This window comes from Erinaceus europaeus, chromosome X (genome assembly GCF_950295315.1).
Source record: "Erinaceus europaeus chromosome X, mEriEur2.1, whole genome shotgun sequence".
Lineage (NCBI taxonomy): Eukaryota > Metazoa > Chordata > Mammalia > Eulipotyphla > Erinaceidae > Erinaceus > Erinaceus europaeus.
This window is the reverse complement of record NC_080185.1, coordinates 104,749,329-104,768,627: the sequence shown is the minus strand read 5'-3', so window position 1 is coordinate 104,768,627 and position 19,299 is coordinate 104,749,329. Positions and strand designations below refer to the sequence as shown.

The following is a 19,299-nucleotide window of genomic DNA, read 5'->3' as shown; positions in this document are numbered from 1 at the left end:
TGGCGGGGTTCCTGGGGGCGGGGCCAAGCGGGCCCGCGAAATTAACAGGACTGATCCAATTCTCTTGGCGGGGGAGAACTAGAACCCAATGTAAAGCATACAACAACTCTGGGTTGATTCTTTCAGACAGAAAGAGGAACAAATAAAATAAAGCTCTGAAGCTTCCTGCAATGTGGTACGGCTGGCCCTGAATGTGGGTCTTGAGGTTGGCAAAGCAGGTGCACTATTCAGCTTAACTATTTTTCTGGCCCTCATTATGCATTTTATCTATTTTCTTTCTTTTTTAAAAAGGAGTATTTTAGTTAATTCTTTATTTTGGATAGAGACAGAGAAATTGAGGCATAGTGAGGGAAGGAGGAAGGAAGAGAGGTAGAAAGAGAGAGAAAGAAAACTGAACCATTGCTTGTGAAGCTTCTCCCCTGCATGGTGACTAGAGGCTTGAACCTGGGTCCTTGCACATGGTAACATGTGCGATCTACCAGGTGTGCCACTGCTCACCCCACCCTCCCGCTTTTTTATATGCATGGAATTTCTCACTTAAGCACTTGGGCATAACTCTTGTTATAGCCAGTACCCCAACACACTGGGGAAAGTTCATTCTGTGGTTTCTTTATTTTTTTTATACCACTCATATTATGCACCACTCTACTCCCTATTTTGACCCTTTCTATATGTAAAAGTAGACTTGGAGGACTAAAGCCCCAGTACCCCCCCAAAAAAAGGAAAATTTCAACATATCAGCACCACATTGTTCAAAAAGGCTTGCCTTTGCACGTTCCCGTGACTGGTCTACCTTCTAGAATACTCTAGAGCAGGGATGCGGAACCCTTTACATTATGACAAGAGTCATTTGGATATTCATAACAACATCTGAAGGCCATATATAACTATAAACATAAAAATAAATCAGCAATAGGTCCCATGAGATAGGGCATAGGTTCACATGTATCCATAAATTAGGGCAAAATATATACCTGCAAGCAAAAATGCACAATAGTCTGCAGTGAGTCAGTATATACAACAAGCAAGTAGACAGACCTAAAAAGATACCATAAAGTTCTTAATGAAATAATGTCTACTTAGACTTAGATACCCTCCTCATCTACTTCCTATTATAACTGCCTCACTCACTCCAAAGCTAACCTTATCAAAGTAAAGACTACAAAAGCTGAGTAAGAGCAAGAGACTGGCATACTTTAACGATGACTCTTAAGTCACTATCAGGCCACTCCACCCGCTGGAGCCCTAGTCGAGGAGTCCTGAGATCCCCAAACAGACATGATGGGCCTAGACCTCAAATAAATCTCTCTCTCCATTGTTACCGGTCATCTCTATCAGGAACAACACAAGACCCCTTTGTGGGCCCCCATAGGACCTTGCCCTCAACTTGGATCAGCAACGGTAGAGAATGTTGCATCTTCCAAAGGGAAACTGGACAACATACTCTACGTTCCACCTGAGGAAGATGGGTTCTGAAATTGAGGCAACTTGGAACGTTCCTACTTAAGACCACAGAATGTGAGCTCAGATCTGCAGGGATACAGAGGTCACATAGGCTCAGATCAGGGTTTACAGTCAACAATATTTATACATCTATCCCATATTTGGGAGCTACTCTCTTCCCTGATCCAGCTTTCTGGTCCTATTTCCAGCCATGACATCATCTCCCCAGATAATAACTTGGTTCCACCTGCATATCAGATATCAGGCTCTGACACAAACAAACAAAACACTATAGTATAGTCATGGGCCTTTTGGAATATAACTAAAATAGGCATACTATCCACAAAACGGATACCCCTAAAATCTTCATCTGCACTATTCTAGCCTTTAGGTTCATGATTACTCAACAATTTGTTTGGTTTTATATGTTATCTCTTCTTTCAGCCACCAGGTTCCAGATGCTACCGTGATGCCGACCAGACTTCCCTGGACAGACGACCCCACAAATGTGTCCTGGAGCCCCGCTTCCCCAGAGCCCTGCCCCACCAGGGAAAAAGAGTGACAGGCTTGGAGTATGGACTGACCTGTCAACACCCATGTTCAACAGGGAAGCAATTCAGAAGCCAGACCTTCCACATTCTGCACCCCATTATGTCCCTTGGTCCATGCTCCCAGAGGGATAAAGAATAGGAAAGCTATCAGGGGAGTGGATGGGATACGGAGTTGTGGTGGTCGAAATTGTGTGGAGTCATACCCCTCTTATCCTATGGTTCTGTTAGTGTTTCCTTTTTATAAATAAAAAATAATAAAAAAAAGAAAGAAAGAAGGGTGCACAAGATAAGGAAGAGTCCGGCTGGTAAAGTGATAAAGGAACAGCAGAAACAATTAAGCTCATTCCTCAAACCTTAAAACCCCACTGGCACTTTGGTAAAGAGTAAGACTCACTCTTAGAACAATATTTTAAGTCCAGAATGTGCCATGCATAGGACTCCAGAAGAAACTGATGACACTGAAATAGTTAAGAAGCAATTATAGAAGCAAATTCATAGTGAAAGATTAATGAGAGGTTACAGCTGATCTAATCACTACTGAAGTTCTGAAGTAACGATAAACATGCACAATATTTTAAGATATTTGTATTGACTTAATCAGCTATGAACACATCCATGATTTCACTTCAAATATTAGTTAGGTATATTGACTGCATTCAAAATGGAAAGGAATATTCAATTTCAGTGAAGATAAAATAATTGATATTTTTAATTTCATAACTTTGCTGTTGTTCTAGTTCATGGCAACCCTTCAGTTCTGCCAATTAACCCAGATTCATGAATCTTTACACATTTACATGCAGACTTGCATTAAACTGTGACTTCCCTTTAAAGTCTATAGGTTTTCATTTGCATCTTGTACATTTCAGAAAACCATTTTGGTGGCTAAACCATCATTAAACTTATTAGTATCATGGTTAAGCCAGTAGATGTTATCCAGGTTCTCTGATACATAATTGAGGCAATAGTGAATGCTCTATTTTCAATTGCACAAGTGAACTGACTATAGTAGGTGTACTACAGAAATGTACTTCATCTACTTCCAACATAGACCAACCTTGCTGGATTCCCCCTGCAATTTGAATTATTGAGACCTTTCTTCTCGTATTCCTGCTATCCTATACTTTCCAAGAGAAGGGCTTCAAACTAGGTAGAGAGGAGGCTCCAAGGTCCGGTGTGGCTTTTTCTTAAATGACACACCTTCAGGTGTCTATTTTAACACAAAAACTAAGAAGAACCAAGTCTTTCCAACATCTGTATTCAAAGATCTCTCCAAACTAACAATATTGTGAATGGGAATAACACTTATTTTTTTTTTTTACTTCTGGAATGACTCCTCTGTCCTTCTAATTTCTGCTTGAGTGGCACTGAAAAAAAACTCTATTGGTTAAACAATAGCTAATTGATTCTAGTCCTTCCATGACTGTTAGAGTAAAACGGTCTGTATAAAAATATTATTTTATTTATTTACTTTTTACTTTTTTACTACTAGGTGCCAAGAAAAGGCTTCAATTGTATTAGTAGTGCTGGCATTTATATTTTATTTAGTTTTTAAAAATGTTTATTTATTCCCCTTTGTTGCCCTTTTTATTGTTGTAGTTATTTTTGTTGTTATTGATGTCATCATTGTTAGATAGGACAGAGAGAAATGGAGAGAGGAGGGGAAGACAGAGAGAGAGGGGAGAGAAAGATAGACACCTGCAGAGTGTCTGTGAAGCCACTCCCCTGCAGGTGGGGAGCCGGGGGCTCGGACTGGGATCCTTAAACTGGTCCTTGCGCTGTGTGCCACATGTGCTACCTCCCGACTTCCAATTGGCATTTATATTTTATTGAAATTTTACATTTCATAAAACTCTTAAGATATGAAAATCCTGAGGAATTATGTGACGAAACTAATCTCAGTGTAAATTGAAATAAATAAGCTAACAGTTATTTTTAAAATGTAGCATAAAATAGACAATTTGAAAAGCTGATGTTAAGGGGGGTAAAAAAAAAAACCTCAAGGAAGCTGATCATGACTTTTTAAAGCACAAAAGTGCAAGACTTAATGTAGGTCAAAATGTTTAAATGAGAGAAATTTCTCTAACCAATTACTATCAAATCCCCAGCTGTAATTAACCTACAATTAGTGCAATATTTCACAACAGAGTCAGCATATACCACTTTCTTATAAAGTTAGAAGCATCTAAAATTTTAGATCTTATTTGGTGGAACTGGCTGACTGCCCTATCTTTATTTTTAAAATGCATTCATTTGACCAAAGCAGTGCTCAACTTTAGCTTATGTGTTGGCAAACACTGAATTTGGGACCTCCAAGCTTCAGGCTTCATGTCTTTGCATGAACTGCTATGCACTAGTCCTGACCCCCACCTTCATTTTAAAATTCTATTAGGTGTCCACATAGATGTAAATAACAAGTAATGAGATTTTAATTCAGGAAAGAAAGAACTATCAAGGAGAATTCTAACATGTTCCATCCTAATATTATTTAAGTAAAATTCTTAAACTGATTCCAATATTCTATGTCTAAGAAAAGTAATTCTCCAAGCAATCTAATCCACCTTAAAAATGCAGCAAGTACAAAGACCTAAAAAAGACATCATTAAGTACTTAATCAAATATTTCCTACTTAGACCTAGATATTCTCCCCATCTACTTCCTATTTTACTTCACCCAATCACTCTAAGTCTAACAATGTCAGATAAAATAAGGATTATAGAAGCTGAATATAGGTACCAGCACACTTTAATAATGGACCTTTTTGTCACTACCAGGACACCCCATCGTTCAGGGTCCTAGTCAGGGAATCCTGAGATTCTCACATAGATATGATGGACCTAGACCACTAGCAGATCCCGATCTCCACTATCACTGATCATTTCCATCAGGAACAACATCATAAACCCTCTTGTGGGACCCTACATGACCTTGCCCTCAATTTAGAACAACAATGGTAGAAACTACCCCACTCTCTGAAGGGAGGCTGGATCAACATTCTCTACTATTCTAGGAAGACTGGTCCTGAAATGAGTGCAGCCTAGAATGTTCCTAACTATGACCACAGAATGCAAGCTCAGACCTACAGGGATGCAGAGGTTACACAGAATCCTGTGCTAAATATGAATAGTCATAGGCCTTAGGTCAGATTGTTGGGGTTTACAGTTAGCAGTATTTATATACTTTCCCCATATTTGGGAGCTACTCTCTGCCCTGATCCAGCTTTCTGGTCCTATTTCCAACTCTAACACCATCTCCCCATATAACACCTTTAGCCCACCTGCATGTTAGCTGTGGGCTCAGGGAAAAAATTAGTAAATTCATGGGCCCCTTGGAATATACCAAAATATTGACTTTTTAGCTTCTTTCCAACAAAGACACTTAGTTCTATCTGCTGTATTCTTACCTTTAGGTTCCTGATTATTAAATGATTTGTTCTGCTTTATACCTTAATGCTTCTTAGCCACCAAGTTGCAGATGTGTCATGATGCCAACCTGACTTCCCTGGGCAGACAACTTCATCAATGTGTCCTGGAACCCCACCTCTCCAGATCCCTACCCAACTAGGGAAAGACAGAAACAGGCTGGGGGTATGGATCAACCTGTCAACCTCATGTCCAGTGGAAAAGCAATTACAGAATCCAGACTTCCCACCTTCAGCATCCCATAAAGATCTTTGGTGCATACTCCCAGAGGGGTAAAGAATAGGGAAGCTTCCAATGGAGGTGAGGCGATACAGATCTCTGGTGGTGAAAACTGTAACTCTCCTATCCCACAATCGTGTTGATAATTATTAAATTTCTAATGAATAATAAAAACAAAAACAAAATAGAATTTGAGATACAAATTTTATACCATGCTATTTTTTCTTTATCTTCTCTTATCTTAAAGTCTTATTTCAGACTCCAGTGAGCCTAGGTAAGAAGTGGCATCAGGTAGGCTTTTTAACCTGTTCACCGTGTAAACATATCATATATTAAATAACAGGTTAGCTGTGTGATTAATAGGGCTTCAATTCAAGGAAAAAATGTCTGACCTTCCCAAGGAAGTTTTTTTTAAACCGTAAACATTGGGTGTTTATTTTGTTATCTAGTCATAAATTAAAGTACTAGAGAAGCCAGTGTGGAAATGAAAATATCTGTAGAGAGTGCGATTAGTTTTCAACTTGGGCAAGGTGTGTGCGTGCATTTGTGTGCAGGTCAAGTGGTGCATACATATTGAGCAGGAAGACCAAGCAGAGCTACTTTCTGAATAATGCAACATGAGCAAAGGTGGCAGAGGAGTCGATCAAAGATAAAGGACATAATTCCAAAAACTGACTAAGAACTCCTCGGCACAGATAATCATCAGTTGTTTTAGTTTTCTGATACAGAAATCCACATATTACAAACACTATCGGGCGGAAGCAAGAGATTGACAACAGCGTTTTTTCATTGTTCACAAAAGTGGTCTCAATTGATAAAGGTCGAGTTTTCTTTTATGAAAACGGTAATATTAGCATCATGGATGTCCAGTTATGAAGCTCACTGTACCCCCATCTGAAGCAGTGAACATTTGGCTTTCTGGCCCTTCAGTACGCTCTCAGGCAAAGGTAAATGATGACTGATTTCAACAGTAACCTTTTTGAGCTTTTGTTGTCCCCTCTAGACATGAACATTTCAGTGTAAATCTCGCTTCGAGAATGTACCAACAAGTGCAGCAGAACGAGAGGTAAATATGTCTACTGTGGTTTCCAGCAGCATAGTCACATTTGTAGGTGTTGGAAAAATCTAGCCAAAGAGCCTTCTTTCCAACAAAACAATCATTTAGCACTTTCTTCCCTTGTCTTATAATATAACTGAGGCTCAGCGCGTTCAGCCTGGAATATCATGAGGCTACTGCCATTTTAAAAATCATGCTTCGTGCCTGGGTGGTGGCATACCTAGCTGACTGCACATGTTGTGGTACAGACAGACCAGGGTTCAAGCCCCCATCCCAGATCTGTTTGGCAGAAGCTACACGAGTTGTGAAGCCATGTTGTGGCTGTTTCTCTTTTTCTCTCCCTTCTATCTCAATTTCTATCTTTATTAATAAACAAATAAAACCCAGGCTTAATTATTAAAACAAAAATGAAAGTGACAGCACTACTGAAGGCACACAAAATCACATATTTCAGTGTGTATGAAAAGAAAGAAAGTGTTACTAACACTGATTAATTTGTTGAGGCACTCCTTAGTGGTAGCACCTTTTGCCTGATTTAATATCCGTTCACTAAATCTTTAAGGGCAGCTTGAATGAATGATTCTATTGAAATTTCACAGGTCCCCTCTCAGCAGTCACCCTACCTCTTTTTTCTTTCTGCTAGCTGTTTGCAGAGTTCCTGCCACCGCAGATTCAGGCTTCCCAATTTTTCCTGGAGAATACTGGCATCTGATTTGGAGGACTGCTGGAGGAGTTCTTCTCCTGTTGCATTCAGCACTCTGACCACAGCTTGCCGCTGGTTGATGCCATCCTCGAGCTCCTGTAAGACACCCCAAAAAAGGACAAATAAAGATGAAGCCTTTTGCCGCTTTGAGAAAATCAGATTTAACAGCATGCGACCACCTGCAGCTATACCAGGAGAGAAAGAAAGAAGCGAGCTCCATGGAAAAGTCACTCTGTGAGACTGGCATGCCCATATCCAAAGGCTACACGTCAGAAAGACACCTTTTATGTGTTCAGTAAAAGAAAAAAAAAACCCTCTCCATTCAGCTCCAGTTTCATATTTTTGTAGAGCTTGTCAGCCAGGGGATGTTCTAATGTCCTACAAATCAATTAGTTGCAAACCTGCTCAAGAGCAAATTCGATTTCTTGTCCCCACAAGGATGTTCCATGTTTAATAGTCTATGAAGTGTTGTAAAATTTAAACATGGAAAAAAAGGATTTGGATTTCTCAGTGATTGTCAATATGAGAGGTAAAAGGAGCAAACAGAGTTTAATCACAGTATATTTAAGAACCTCCTGAGATGTTTAAACTAAAATTCATTGCTCCATTAGAAGGAAATGCACCACAAATTTAGTTTCCATCAATGTATTTTGCATTGTGAAGCCACATAAAGCTGAGAATTAATTGCTTTCAGAGGTAGGCTGTCAAGAGATCCCTAAGGAACAGTGATAAATTAAAAAAAAATCTATATCCAACAGAACACCTCTTATGAATCATTGACAGTGTCAATTTCATATTTTCTACCTTTTATGTGGAATAAAGTCTAGAGAATATCAGGGAAAAATCTATTACAAACATTATCACAACCAAGATAGCAGTTATAAAGCAAAATAAATATATTGACAATTATTGAATTGAATCTTTTATGATAATCTAGAATTTTTAAAGCAGTTAAAATAGCTCAGTATTAAATCTCAAATCTAGAAAACAGTAAATTAAGAACTAACAAAAACTACTATATTAACACTCAAGCTACCACAAAAATCCATTTTTCACAAATGGGATAAATGTAGTATGCAAAATACTTTCCCAATAGATGTGATCTGTAATTAGCAAATATTCTTATATTCCCTGCTGCCTTGACCTAATTCAATGTAAGCAGCAAACCTCAGTACATGCTCATCAAAATGAATAAATTCACAGCATCTAAAACTAGTAAGGTGATTTGGACATTAATTACATGTAGATATTGTGGGGTTTTTTTTTTTACTATTTTTATTTAACATTATTTTGAATGCCACAGTTTTAGTAGGAAAGTATATGTAGAACTCAAGAAACACAGCAACAAGAAAATAAAATATCCCATTCAAAAATGGGGAGAGGATATGGACAGAATATTCAACAAAGCAGAGATACAAATGGGCAACAAACATGAAGAAAATGCTTGAAGTCACTGATTATCACAGAAATGCAAATAAAGACTATACCGAGATACTACCTTACACCTGAGAGAATGTCATATAATAGAAAGAACAGTAACAACAAATGTTGGAGAGGTTGTGGGGGTATGAACACTCGTCTCAACTGCAGGTAGAAATACAAACTGTTCCAATTCCTGTGGAGAGCAATCTGGAGAATTATCACAATGCTAGAAACGGACCTACCCTATGACCACGCAATTTCATTCTTAGTGATATCACACACACACACACACACACACACACACACACACACACACACACACACACACACGGATTTATAGTAGATCTTTGCTCATATCAACACAATTTTAGGAGCCCACACTTGGAAGCAGCCCAGATGTTCAAAGAAAAAATGAGTTAAGGTATATATACAAAATGAAATACTACTCAGATGTTGAAAATTATGAAGCCATCTCCTTTAATTCATCTTGGATGGATCTTGAAGGAAACATGCAAAGTGACATAAGACACACACAAGCACACGCACATGGTTGAATGCCAGATAAACTCACTTAAATGGAGAATTTAAAGGACAGAAAGAAGAAAACACAAAGTGGGAGCCGGGCAGTAGCACAGCGGTTTAAGCGTACCTGGTGTAAAATGCAAGGACTGGCATAAGGATCCTGGTTCGAGCCCCTGGCTCCCCACCTGCAGACTGCTTCTGGGTAAATCTAAGGCAGAGTTTAGACTAATACTAGACAGGGGCACAACATCTGAGATAAAGTACCCAGGTTAAAAACTGGAGTCCTGATAATGGACCTGAAAGGCAAGGCTAGAAAAATCATGGGCTGTTAAGGATAATACAACAGTATAGGACCACCAAAATGGTTCAGTTTTTGTCTAAAGGACAGGAGTCATGGAAACAAAGGAGAAAGATTAGGATCCCTATTTGTACCAAGGATAATGTAAAATGTCTCCAACAATTCATAAGACTTTTAAAAAGACATGGGACATCTAATACATCTGCCCTTTAGTGGAAGGCCTCAAACTTCAATGTGGAAAACAACGTCCCAGAAACCCTGTTAAAACTGCTGGTTTGGATTAGTAGTTGTGTGCAGGGCCCAGAGTTCTCTCTTTCCTTCTTTTTTTTTTTTTTTATCATGAAAGACAAAACCATAGGATAAGAGGGGTACAATTACACACATTTCCCACCACCAGAGTTCTGTCTCCCACCCCTTCTGTTGGAAGCGTTCCTATTTATCCCTCTGTGAGTATGGACCCTGGATCATTATGGGGTGCAGAAGGTGGAAGGTCTGGCAACTGTCATTGCTTCTCCACTGGACATGGGCACTGGCAGTCAATCCATACTCCCAGCCTGTTTCTATCTTTCCCTAGTGGGGCCTGGCACTGCAAAGGTGGGGGTTCCAGGGTACATTGGTGAGGCTGTCTTCTCTATTTCTAACAATGTTTACGGGAATACTGAGGTGGCAGTTCCAGAAACAATGCAGTGAGTAGAATGATGGCAACATAATTGCTTTCTGAATCTTTGTTAAATAAACAAAGAATTCCAGTTGCTGCTTTACAAGGCAATAAACTAAAGCCGCTTCAAAATGATCTCAGCTCCTGTGCTTTCTGGTTTTGATCGCAGAGCTTGTACTTCATGGCTGACAACTACAGTGACTTTTATAACCCAGTAGTAGAATAAATGTGAGTTTTATTATTTCTATTTCACAGTAAAATAAATAGCAAAGGGTGAGGCAGTACATTAAAAATGTGAGATCAAGATCACATTCATGTAGAGGCCAAAATCAGGGCCTTCAGACTTTTTTTTTTTTTTTGTAAATTTTTGAGAGCAGAACTCATTAGCCTATAACATTTTCGTGAGAAGAGTTTGTAATTGGGAGGCATATTTACAGAGGATGATCTATTCAAGAAGAGTTGCTAATGATAGGAGCAGAAGATAGCACAACAATGGATCAGCACAGGAAGCAGGAATCTGCATGTAGTGTTCTACAACCATCTTGTTTTCCTACAAAGATAAGAGCTGATTTTAAATGAATGCAAAACCTCGACTTTATTTGCTTGTACAAAATAGACACTGACATTACCTCCGCTGCTTCAAAGTAATCTAAGTTCTGGCTTATGGTCTACTGCAGAAATCTCCAAGCTTTGTCATCTCTTTAAAGTGTTTTTTCTTTATTAGGGGATTAATGGTTTACAGTTGATAGTAAAATACAGTAGTTTTTACATGTGTAAATTTTCCACTTTATGCTTTTTTGGTTGGTTTCTGGTATCCTTGATTATTTGGCTAGAAAGTATGTGTTCTTAGTTTTGCATAAAAATTGTAATTTCATCTATGTGATTACACAACATGGTTTGACAGTTTATTGTGTTTTGATTCTAGTATTTAAGCAACATTCTCAATAAAGAGTGCCTATAAGACCACCTTAGGGGGCTTTTTCACAATAAAGAAGCCCCAGATTTCACAGAGAGCTAACTGAAGTTGGAGATATAAGGAAAGAATGCCAGAAAAATACATGCATTATTGAAGCAAGTGTAGGCAACACAAGTGGATGGATGAATGAGCATGATTGAGAACTGCCAGACTATTCCCAGATTCTTGCATGCTTTGAAACTTAAGAAGTGGTCCTAAACTCTAGAAAATAGTAACAACTAAGTCTATCAAGTCTGTCACATTGGATGGAATGAAGAGGAAACATAAGATGGGGAATTATCTGCTGCTGTAATTCAATCATAAGAATAGGAGAGAAAAAGATCCCAGTGCGTGTTACATGAAACAACAAAGCATAAATTCAAAAGGTGCACTTGCAAAATTCTTCCAAACTGTATGAAAACATCATAAATGGAAAATAAAAACTGACAAATGAAGACAAAGCAGAAGCTAAGAAATGGTGCATGGGAATATGTACAATGACAAGTCAGGTAATTGATGTAGAAGATAAAGACTTGGCAAACCATCGTGAACTAAGCAGCGGAGTGGGAAAATGGAAGAGATAAAAAGCGACTGGGGAAAAAAAGATAAAGGCTAAGAACAGAAGGGGGGGGGAAAGTTCACTGAACAAGTGGATGTGTCAAGAACCCAACCTTGTGATTTACTTGCAATTACCAATGATGTATTTTGAGACTGAGCAATAACTGCCCTGGTCTACTCACTGGTCAAAGGAAGCCATGCTATAAAGCCCACAGAGAATTCTAAAACTCCCAAATAGCTGGGTCTTCCTGGAAACTGCACCATAAAGCTCTTAATTTTCCCCAACCACTTTATTCTCTGTCCTGATTAAGATCACATGTATTGTTTCCTCCTGGCCAGTCTCCATAATCCAGGTCAAGTTCTGCAAAGCAGGTTCATTTCTCAGATAAAAATTCACCTGACACTCATGTTGATTCTTAGACTATATTGCAACAACTGTCTTCAGAGGCTTTAGCAGTATCATTTGTCATATGATAACAATTCTATGGACACAACACAGATGGACAAATGCCCGAAGCAGACAGCACCCTTAGCTGCAAAGATCACTCCAGCAGACCATTCTGGACAGCGTCGGCTCTTCCTTCAGGATGGCCCTGCTTATGGGAGCAGGCGATCAGCATGGTGACAAGGACTGAAAGGTAGTTGCAATGTGGGAACCCCAAAGTTAAAGAGACAGAGAGGCAAGTATGGGGGGAAAAACACTTAAAAAAGCAGAAAGTTTTGGATAAAATGCAGGGCAAAACAAAGGAAATCCCTTTATTTATTTTATTGTCAACAGAGTTATCAAAGGGGCTTGGTACAACTCCTGATGGCAATTTTGTCTCCTTTTTTCCACTTTCTTTTATTTGATAGGACAGAGAGAAATTGAGAGGGAAGAAGAAACTTGGAGGGAAGAGAGAGAGAGACAGGGATAGGGATAGGGGCAGAGAAGGAAGGAGAGGGAGTAGGAAGGAAAGAAAGGGAAAGGGGGGCCTGCAGAACTGACTCAGTTCTGAAGTTTCTCCCCTGCAGGTGGGGACCAGGGTCTTGTACCTGCATCTTTGTGCACCGAATGGAGTTTGCCACCACCTAGCCCCCAAGAAAGGACATTATCATTATTTTTTTTCAAATCAAGGTTGTAGAGGCAAAGACTCAAGGCAAAGATCTAGGAAATCTCTAGATGCAGAGAAAAAGTGAAAACTCTCTACTAATGAAGATAATATTCAAAACATCAACCTAATAGGAAAAGCCTAAAGACTCTCTAGGGTCCAGTGGAGCCCTGCAGGTACTAAATCCTACAGATAATCCTGGTGGACACAAAACATAGAAATAAAGGTCCTCTACAATCTCTCCTATCTGCACTTGTAACCTGTTGCCACATCACTCCATACTTTCAAACTTCCCTGGAAAACTGAATGGCTTTGGGCCGAGGGGCTAGCTCTGTCAGAAAATAAATGTGCATGTCTGAGGTCCCAGAGACTGAAGGTTCAATTCTCAGCACCACCTATGCCATTGAAACACAAGAACTTGAAAAAAATATATGTATAGTCAAGCCATATCTATGACTTTAGGGAAACGATGGTGGTAACCAATGGAGGGGGTTGGAACACAGAACTTTGGTGGTTAGTGTGGTGTGGAATTACACCCTTGTTATATTATAATCTTCTAAATCACTAATAAGATTAAAAGAAGGGGAGTCGATGGGAGCGCAGCAGGTTAAGTGCACGTGGCGCTAAGCACAAAGACCGGCTTAAGGATCTGGGTTCGAGCCTCGGCTCCCCACCTGCAAGGAAGTCACTTCACAGGCAGTGAAGCAGATCTGCAGATGTCTATCTTTCTCTCCCCCTCTCTGTCTTCCCTGCCTCTCCCCATTTCTCTCTATATTATCCAACAACGACATCAATATTAACTACAACAATAAAACAACAAGGGCAACAAAAGGGAATAAATAAATAAATAAATAAAAGACTTAACTTTAAAATATATATTAAAGGAAAGAGTGAAATGAGATACCGCAGCACTGAAGCTTCATCCAGTGCCATGGGAGTCAGGTTTGGACTCTGGTTGTGTGCATGTGAGAACAGGAAAGCTAGTCAGATGCACTATCTTGACAGCCTCAGATATTTGTTTTGAAAATAAATTTATTAATGAGAAAGATGAAGGTGGAGACATACACAGCGAGAACTTGATCATCACTCTGGCATATGTAGATCTGAGAATTGGCAGTGGGATCCTATGCTATGCAAGCCCACTGTTCTAATGACTGCACAACCTCCTTGGCCACTCGAGAGACTTCCATGGTAATACACAAAGTATGCAGGATCAAAGAGAGACAGCCTCCACAAATGAACAATCACCAAAAAAAAAAAAAAAAAGTGCCTTGTCAATGAACTGTTTCTTCAGGTCTGACTTTATTTCAATTTCAGTAAACACTGACTGTGCCCCACTAGCAATAATACTAGAACCAGATTTTGTGTGTGTGTGTGTGTGTGTGTGTGTGTGTGTGTGTGTGTGTGTGTGTGTGTGTGTGTGTGTGTGTGTGTGTGTTAGAGGCATTGGAGGTAAGAGGGAGATCTTGTTAGATTTCACCTAATATCCTCTTTTCTGTGAGTGGTTGAAAAGAAGATATACTTAATTGGTATAGTTCTCCATCTGCTCCCAATAATGGTTGCTATAAAAGAATAAAGAGAACTCCTTCTAAAACTAGAGTAAAACCATTCCTTTTCCAGAACAAACATCATTCCAGTGAACTGAAATAAAAATCTTGTACAGGGGTGATTTACATTAAGGAGAAACTTATCTAATATCAAATTACAATAACATTTCCATTGGTGTGTTTATTTCCTCCTCATCAGTGATTATATATATATATTCAAATTCATATATTATAAAATTTATTCCTTAATTGCCACCAAGTTTGTAATTTGAGCTCATCCTTTATTCTATTCTTACTCCTAGAAAACATGCCTCAGGGACAATGACAAACAAACAGAATGGCCCAAAACATGTATCCCTCAATATTAATCCACCTTTTGAAAGAAAAAATAAAACTTCTAGGAACATTCCAGGCTGTACTCATCTCAGAACCACTCTTCCTCCAGTAGCAAAGTATGATAACACAGCCTCCTTCAGAGAGTGGAGCAGTCCCTACCATTGTTATTCTGCATTGAAGGCAAGGTAGAGGCCCACAAGAAGGTTTATGTTGTTCCTGATGGAGATGACTAGTGATGGTGAAGATAGGGATCTATTAGAGGTCTAGACCCATAATATCTTATGTGGGAATCCCAGGATCCCCTGACTAGAGCCCCTAGTGATGGGGTATACTGGTAGTGACCAAAAGGGCCATCATTTAAGTGTGCTGATCTCTTCCCTTATCCAGCTTTTGTAGACATTACTTTGTCTAACAAGGTTAGACTTAGCATGATTGGATGAAGTGAAATAGGAAGGAGGAGGGGAGGGTATCTAGGACAAATAAGTACTTTATGGTGTCTTTCTTAGGTCTTCCTACTTGCTTGATGCACTTATTGAGTCTATGTCTACTCACTGAAGACTACTGCACTCTTATATATATATTTTTTTCATTTTAAAAATTTTTTTATATAAGAAAGGATTAATTAACAAAACCATAGGGTAGGAGGGGTACAACTCCACACAATTCCCACCACCCAATCTCCATATCCCACCCCCTCCCCTGATAGCTTTCCCATTCTCTATCCCTCTGGGAGCATGGACTCAGGGTCATTGAGGGTTGCAGAAGGTAGAAAGTCTGGCTTCTGTAATTGATTCCCCACTGAACATGGGCCCTAAGACAGCAGGAACCTCACATCTCCACTATAGAGCCCCTACTTCCCCCAGTCCTGGAACCCTTGGATAGGGCCCACTTTCCCGTATGCCTCTCCCAATCCATAGCAAATAATATTGCATCCGCCGATCACAACCTAACCAATGCAATGATTGCCACCTCAACATGCTTCACCTCAGACTGTGTCCAGAGACTTCGCGTGTGGAATGACAACCCTTCAGCTTCATTATTCGGGTGAGACCTTTCCTTTTATAGTACACTCTAATTTCATCTCAGGTGGTTCACTTTCTAACAAAGTCCCAAAACCTAGATATACACCAGTTTCTGTAAGAGAGAGCTTATGTTCACGCGCATCCATAAACTACTGTAAAATATATACCTGAAAGCAGAAGTACACTAGAGTTTGCAGAGTACCTCTCTAACACTTCCTCTCCACTATTCCAAGCTTTGGGTCCATGATTGCTCAACAATTTGTTTGGCTTTGTATGTTAACTCTCTTTTCAGTCGCCAGGCTCCAGATGCCATCAGGATGCTGGCCAGGCTTCCCTGGATTGAAGACCCCACAAATATGTCCTGGAGCTCAGCTTCCCCAGAGACACACCCTACTGTTGTTAAAATTCGGAGGCTCCAGCTGGCTGGGCTAGCTTCACGGGCGGGTAACAGAGACGACCAGAGACATACGGCTGGGCAGGGAAGCTGTATTTCTTTATTCAGGAACAACGATTCATAAACTAAGACAAACTAATCACCAAACAGAACTCTGCTGCCTCTTTCCCCCGCGACGGCGCCAAGCACTCTCTAACTCTCCAACTCTCGAACTCTCGAACTCTGGAACTCTGGAACCCTCTCAGGGTTCCTAGGGGCGGGGCCAAGCGGGCCCACGAAACTAGCAGGACTGATCCAATTTTCTTGGCGGGGGAGAGCTAGAACAATCCAATGTAAAGCATACAACAATTCCCCCTTTTCTTTTTAACTAAATGACTACAGTATCAAGGGTGTGGGGTGAACAGAAACCTATATCGTACAGGCATTTTTTTAAAAAAAGAAACTGGCACAAACATGGAGAAACATGTAAGCAAGTAACAAGAACCAGTGTGCTGCCAAGGGAAGGCCTGAGGGGGCCATATTTTGCCTCTGTGGGCAAAACTTTATCAGCTTAAAAAAAACATTTCTTGCCTCTGGGGGACGTACTTGCCTCGACAGGCATTTGCATGGGGGTGGGGACCGGCCTAGAGTCCCAAAGGCAGCTGGCTGCAATACTTACTATGAAACAAAACTTATTAGCATAACCATAGCGCAATCTAACGTTTCTAATAGAGAAGGAATTTGAGACTTTTGCATATCAACAACGTCTTTTTAACTTTTGTTACACCCATTTAAGATGGAGATGTAACCTAGGTGTGTGCAGGAAAGGAAACCTCAGGCATGAGAATAATTAGCCTAGCCATTGTGTAATCTACCATTTCTAATAGAGAAGGTAATGGAGAGTTTTACATATCAACAAGTCTATTTAACCTTTTGTTATACACATTCAAGATGGAGGCACACCCTAGGTGTGCGCAGGTCTTTAGACCAACTTAGTTAAAATATATTGATTGTTAACTAATTTTACCTCAGACTTTAAATGTAAGTTAATTTTATCTTTATGAGAATTACGTTGAAAACCTTTTTCATTTAACTTTGACTAGTAAGAATTTAGCCTTAAAGTTAGTGTTTACCAAACTTTAAACATACACATAAACATGGTCATTAATGCACAAGGAGAGAAATCTTTGTTACGAAGACATGTCATTTCAAACACGAATTTAGATATGTACTGTCTTAGTTGTTGGGGGGGTGCGTTGTCCAGTGGTGGTCTCTTGGGCAGCTTCACTTCTAGGAATTGCAGGTTGCGATCTCTGTACAAATCTCTGCGTACTCCAGCTTGTCTGCCTTCAGACCGGACCGGCAGCTGGAGATCTCGTGTGCCCAGTTTCGGCAGGGAGCCCGAGAGTCCGGGAGGTCCGGGATCATTCCAGAATTCATAGCAGGAGGGCGGGCGGGCCAGCCTTGTAGAAGGCGTGGGCTGAGGTGCCCAGGGGTGGCGGCCATGATAGGCCCCCGCGGCCCTGCCCCATGTCCCTGTCATATCTGCTGCCCTGTTCGCAGTGGCCGAGCAGCGTGGAGGGATCATACGTCCAGTGCCCTGCGCCACACAGTGGAGAGCCGGCTCCTGTGGGCTGGCCTGTGTGCTGGCATTGGGCTCCTGCGTGGTGGCATCGGGCTCCTGCGTGTTGGCATCGGGCTCTTGTGTGGTGGCGTTGGCCTCCTGCGGGCTGCGGGGCTGCGGGCACGGTGCGTGGGGTTGTCTGGGCTCAGCCAGCTGGCTGGCTGTTCCATCAGGTGGAAAAGGCAGCTCCGCGCCTCGCCTCTTGCCCACTGGCTCTTCCCGACTCCTCTGGCTGTTTTGAGTGTGCCCGAGCGCGTGGAAACCACAGAGTGGTCCAGAGATAAATGTTCCAGAAACAGCAAAACAGTCTCGTGAAGAAAGAGCAGAGGCCTTTGGAGATCTCTTCACAAACAGAAGAGAAGGCCATAGTACATAGGTAGCCAAATTGTCTTCACTTATCTGAGAGATGCGCAGGCCAGCCCCACATTGGGCGCCATTTGTTGTTAAAATTCGGAGGCTACAGCTGACCGGGCTAGCTTCACGGGCGGGTAACAGAGACGACCAGAGACATACGGCTGGGCAGGGAAGCTGTATTTCTTTATTCAGGAACAACGATTCATAAACTAAGACAAACTAATCACCAAACAGAACTCTGCTGCCTCTTTCCCCCGCGACGGCGCCAAGCACTCTCTAACTCTCCAACTCTCGAACTCTCGAACTCTGGAACTCTGGAACCCTCTCGGGGTTCCTAGGGGCGGGGCCAAGCGGGCCCGTGAAACTAGCAGGACTGATCCAATTTTCTTGGCGGGGGAGAGCTAGAACAACCCAATGTAAAACATACAACACCCTACTAGGGAAAGAGAGAGGCAGACTGGGAGTATGGACTGACCAGTCAACGCCCATGTTCAGCGGGGATGCACTCTTATATTTTAAGGTATATATTTTCCCCTAACTTATGTATACATGTGCACATATGCCTGGTCTATGTTCTGTAACTTTGTTATAAAGTGCACAACTTGAAATGGAACTAAGCAGTCCTATAACCTAGGAAAGGTCTCATTAGAGTATTGGAGCTGGAGGGTTGAAATACCAGACCTGGTATCTCTGGACACAGTCTAAAGTGAAGCATGTCGAGGAGGCACTGGGATGATATGTTTGAGCTCAGCAGATGCAGCATCAAATGATGTGGATCAAGAGAAGCATGAAGGAAATGGATAAAAGCCCCAGAGGTTCCAGGACAGGGAGAAATACAGATTTTACGAAGAATGGGGAAGGTTCCTTGCTTTGTTAGAGTTTAAGAATGCAATAGATAATTATTATTATAACCAAATTATTTGGGAACTTCATTTACTTTGAAAACCCTATGGTTAGGTTTTACTGTACCATACAAGACCTTACCATGATTTATTGGGCTGCGAGCTAAGACTGACAGGGATGCAGAGGTTACACAGGCTCCTGTGCTAAATATGAACAGACATAGGCTCTAGGTCAGATTGATGGGGTTTAAAGTTAAAGATATTATATACTTTCCTTAGATTTGGGAGCTACTCTCCTCTAATCC

The 19,299-nt window shown here is 40.8% G+C and overlaps 1 protein-coding gene across 7 annotated transcripts in view; it reads right to left on the bottom strand.

The window, feature by feature from the left end:
- The window catches only part of DMD (dystrophin), a 2,449,111-nt gene that overhangs the window by 952,858 nt on the left and 1,476,954 nt on the right, over positions 1-19,299 (bottom strand). For all 7 annotated transcript variants that reach the window (XM_060182733.1, XM_060182732.1, XM_060182735.1 and 4 more), the window contains one exon: positions 7,316-7,491. In XM_060182733.1, the coding sequence (XP_060038716.1) occupies positions 7,316-7,491 (176 nt within the window). The remainder of the gene's footprint in view (positions 1-7,315; positions 7,492-19,299) is intronic.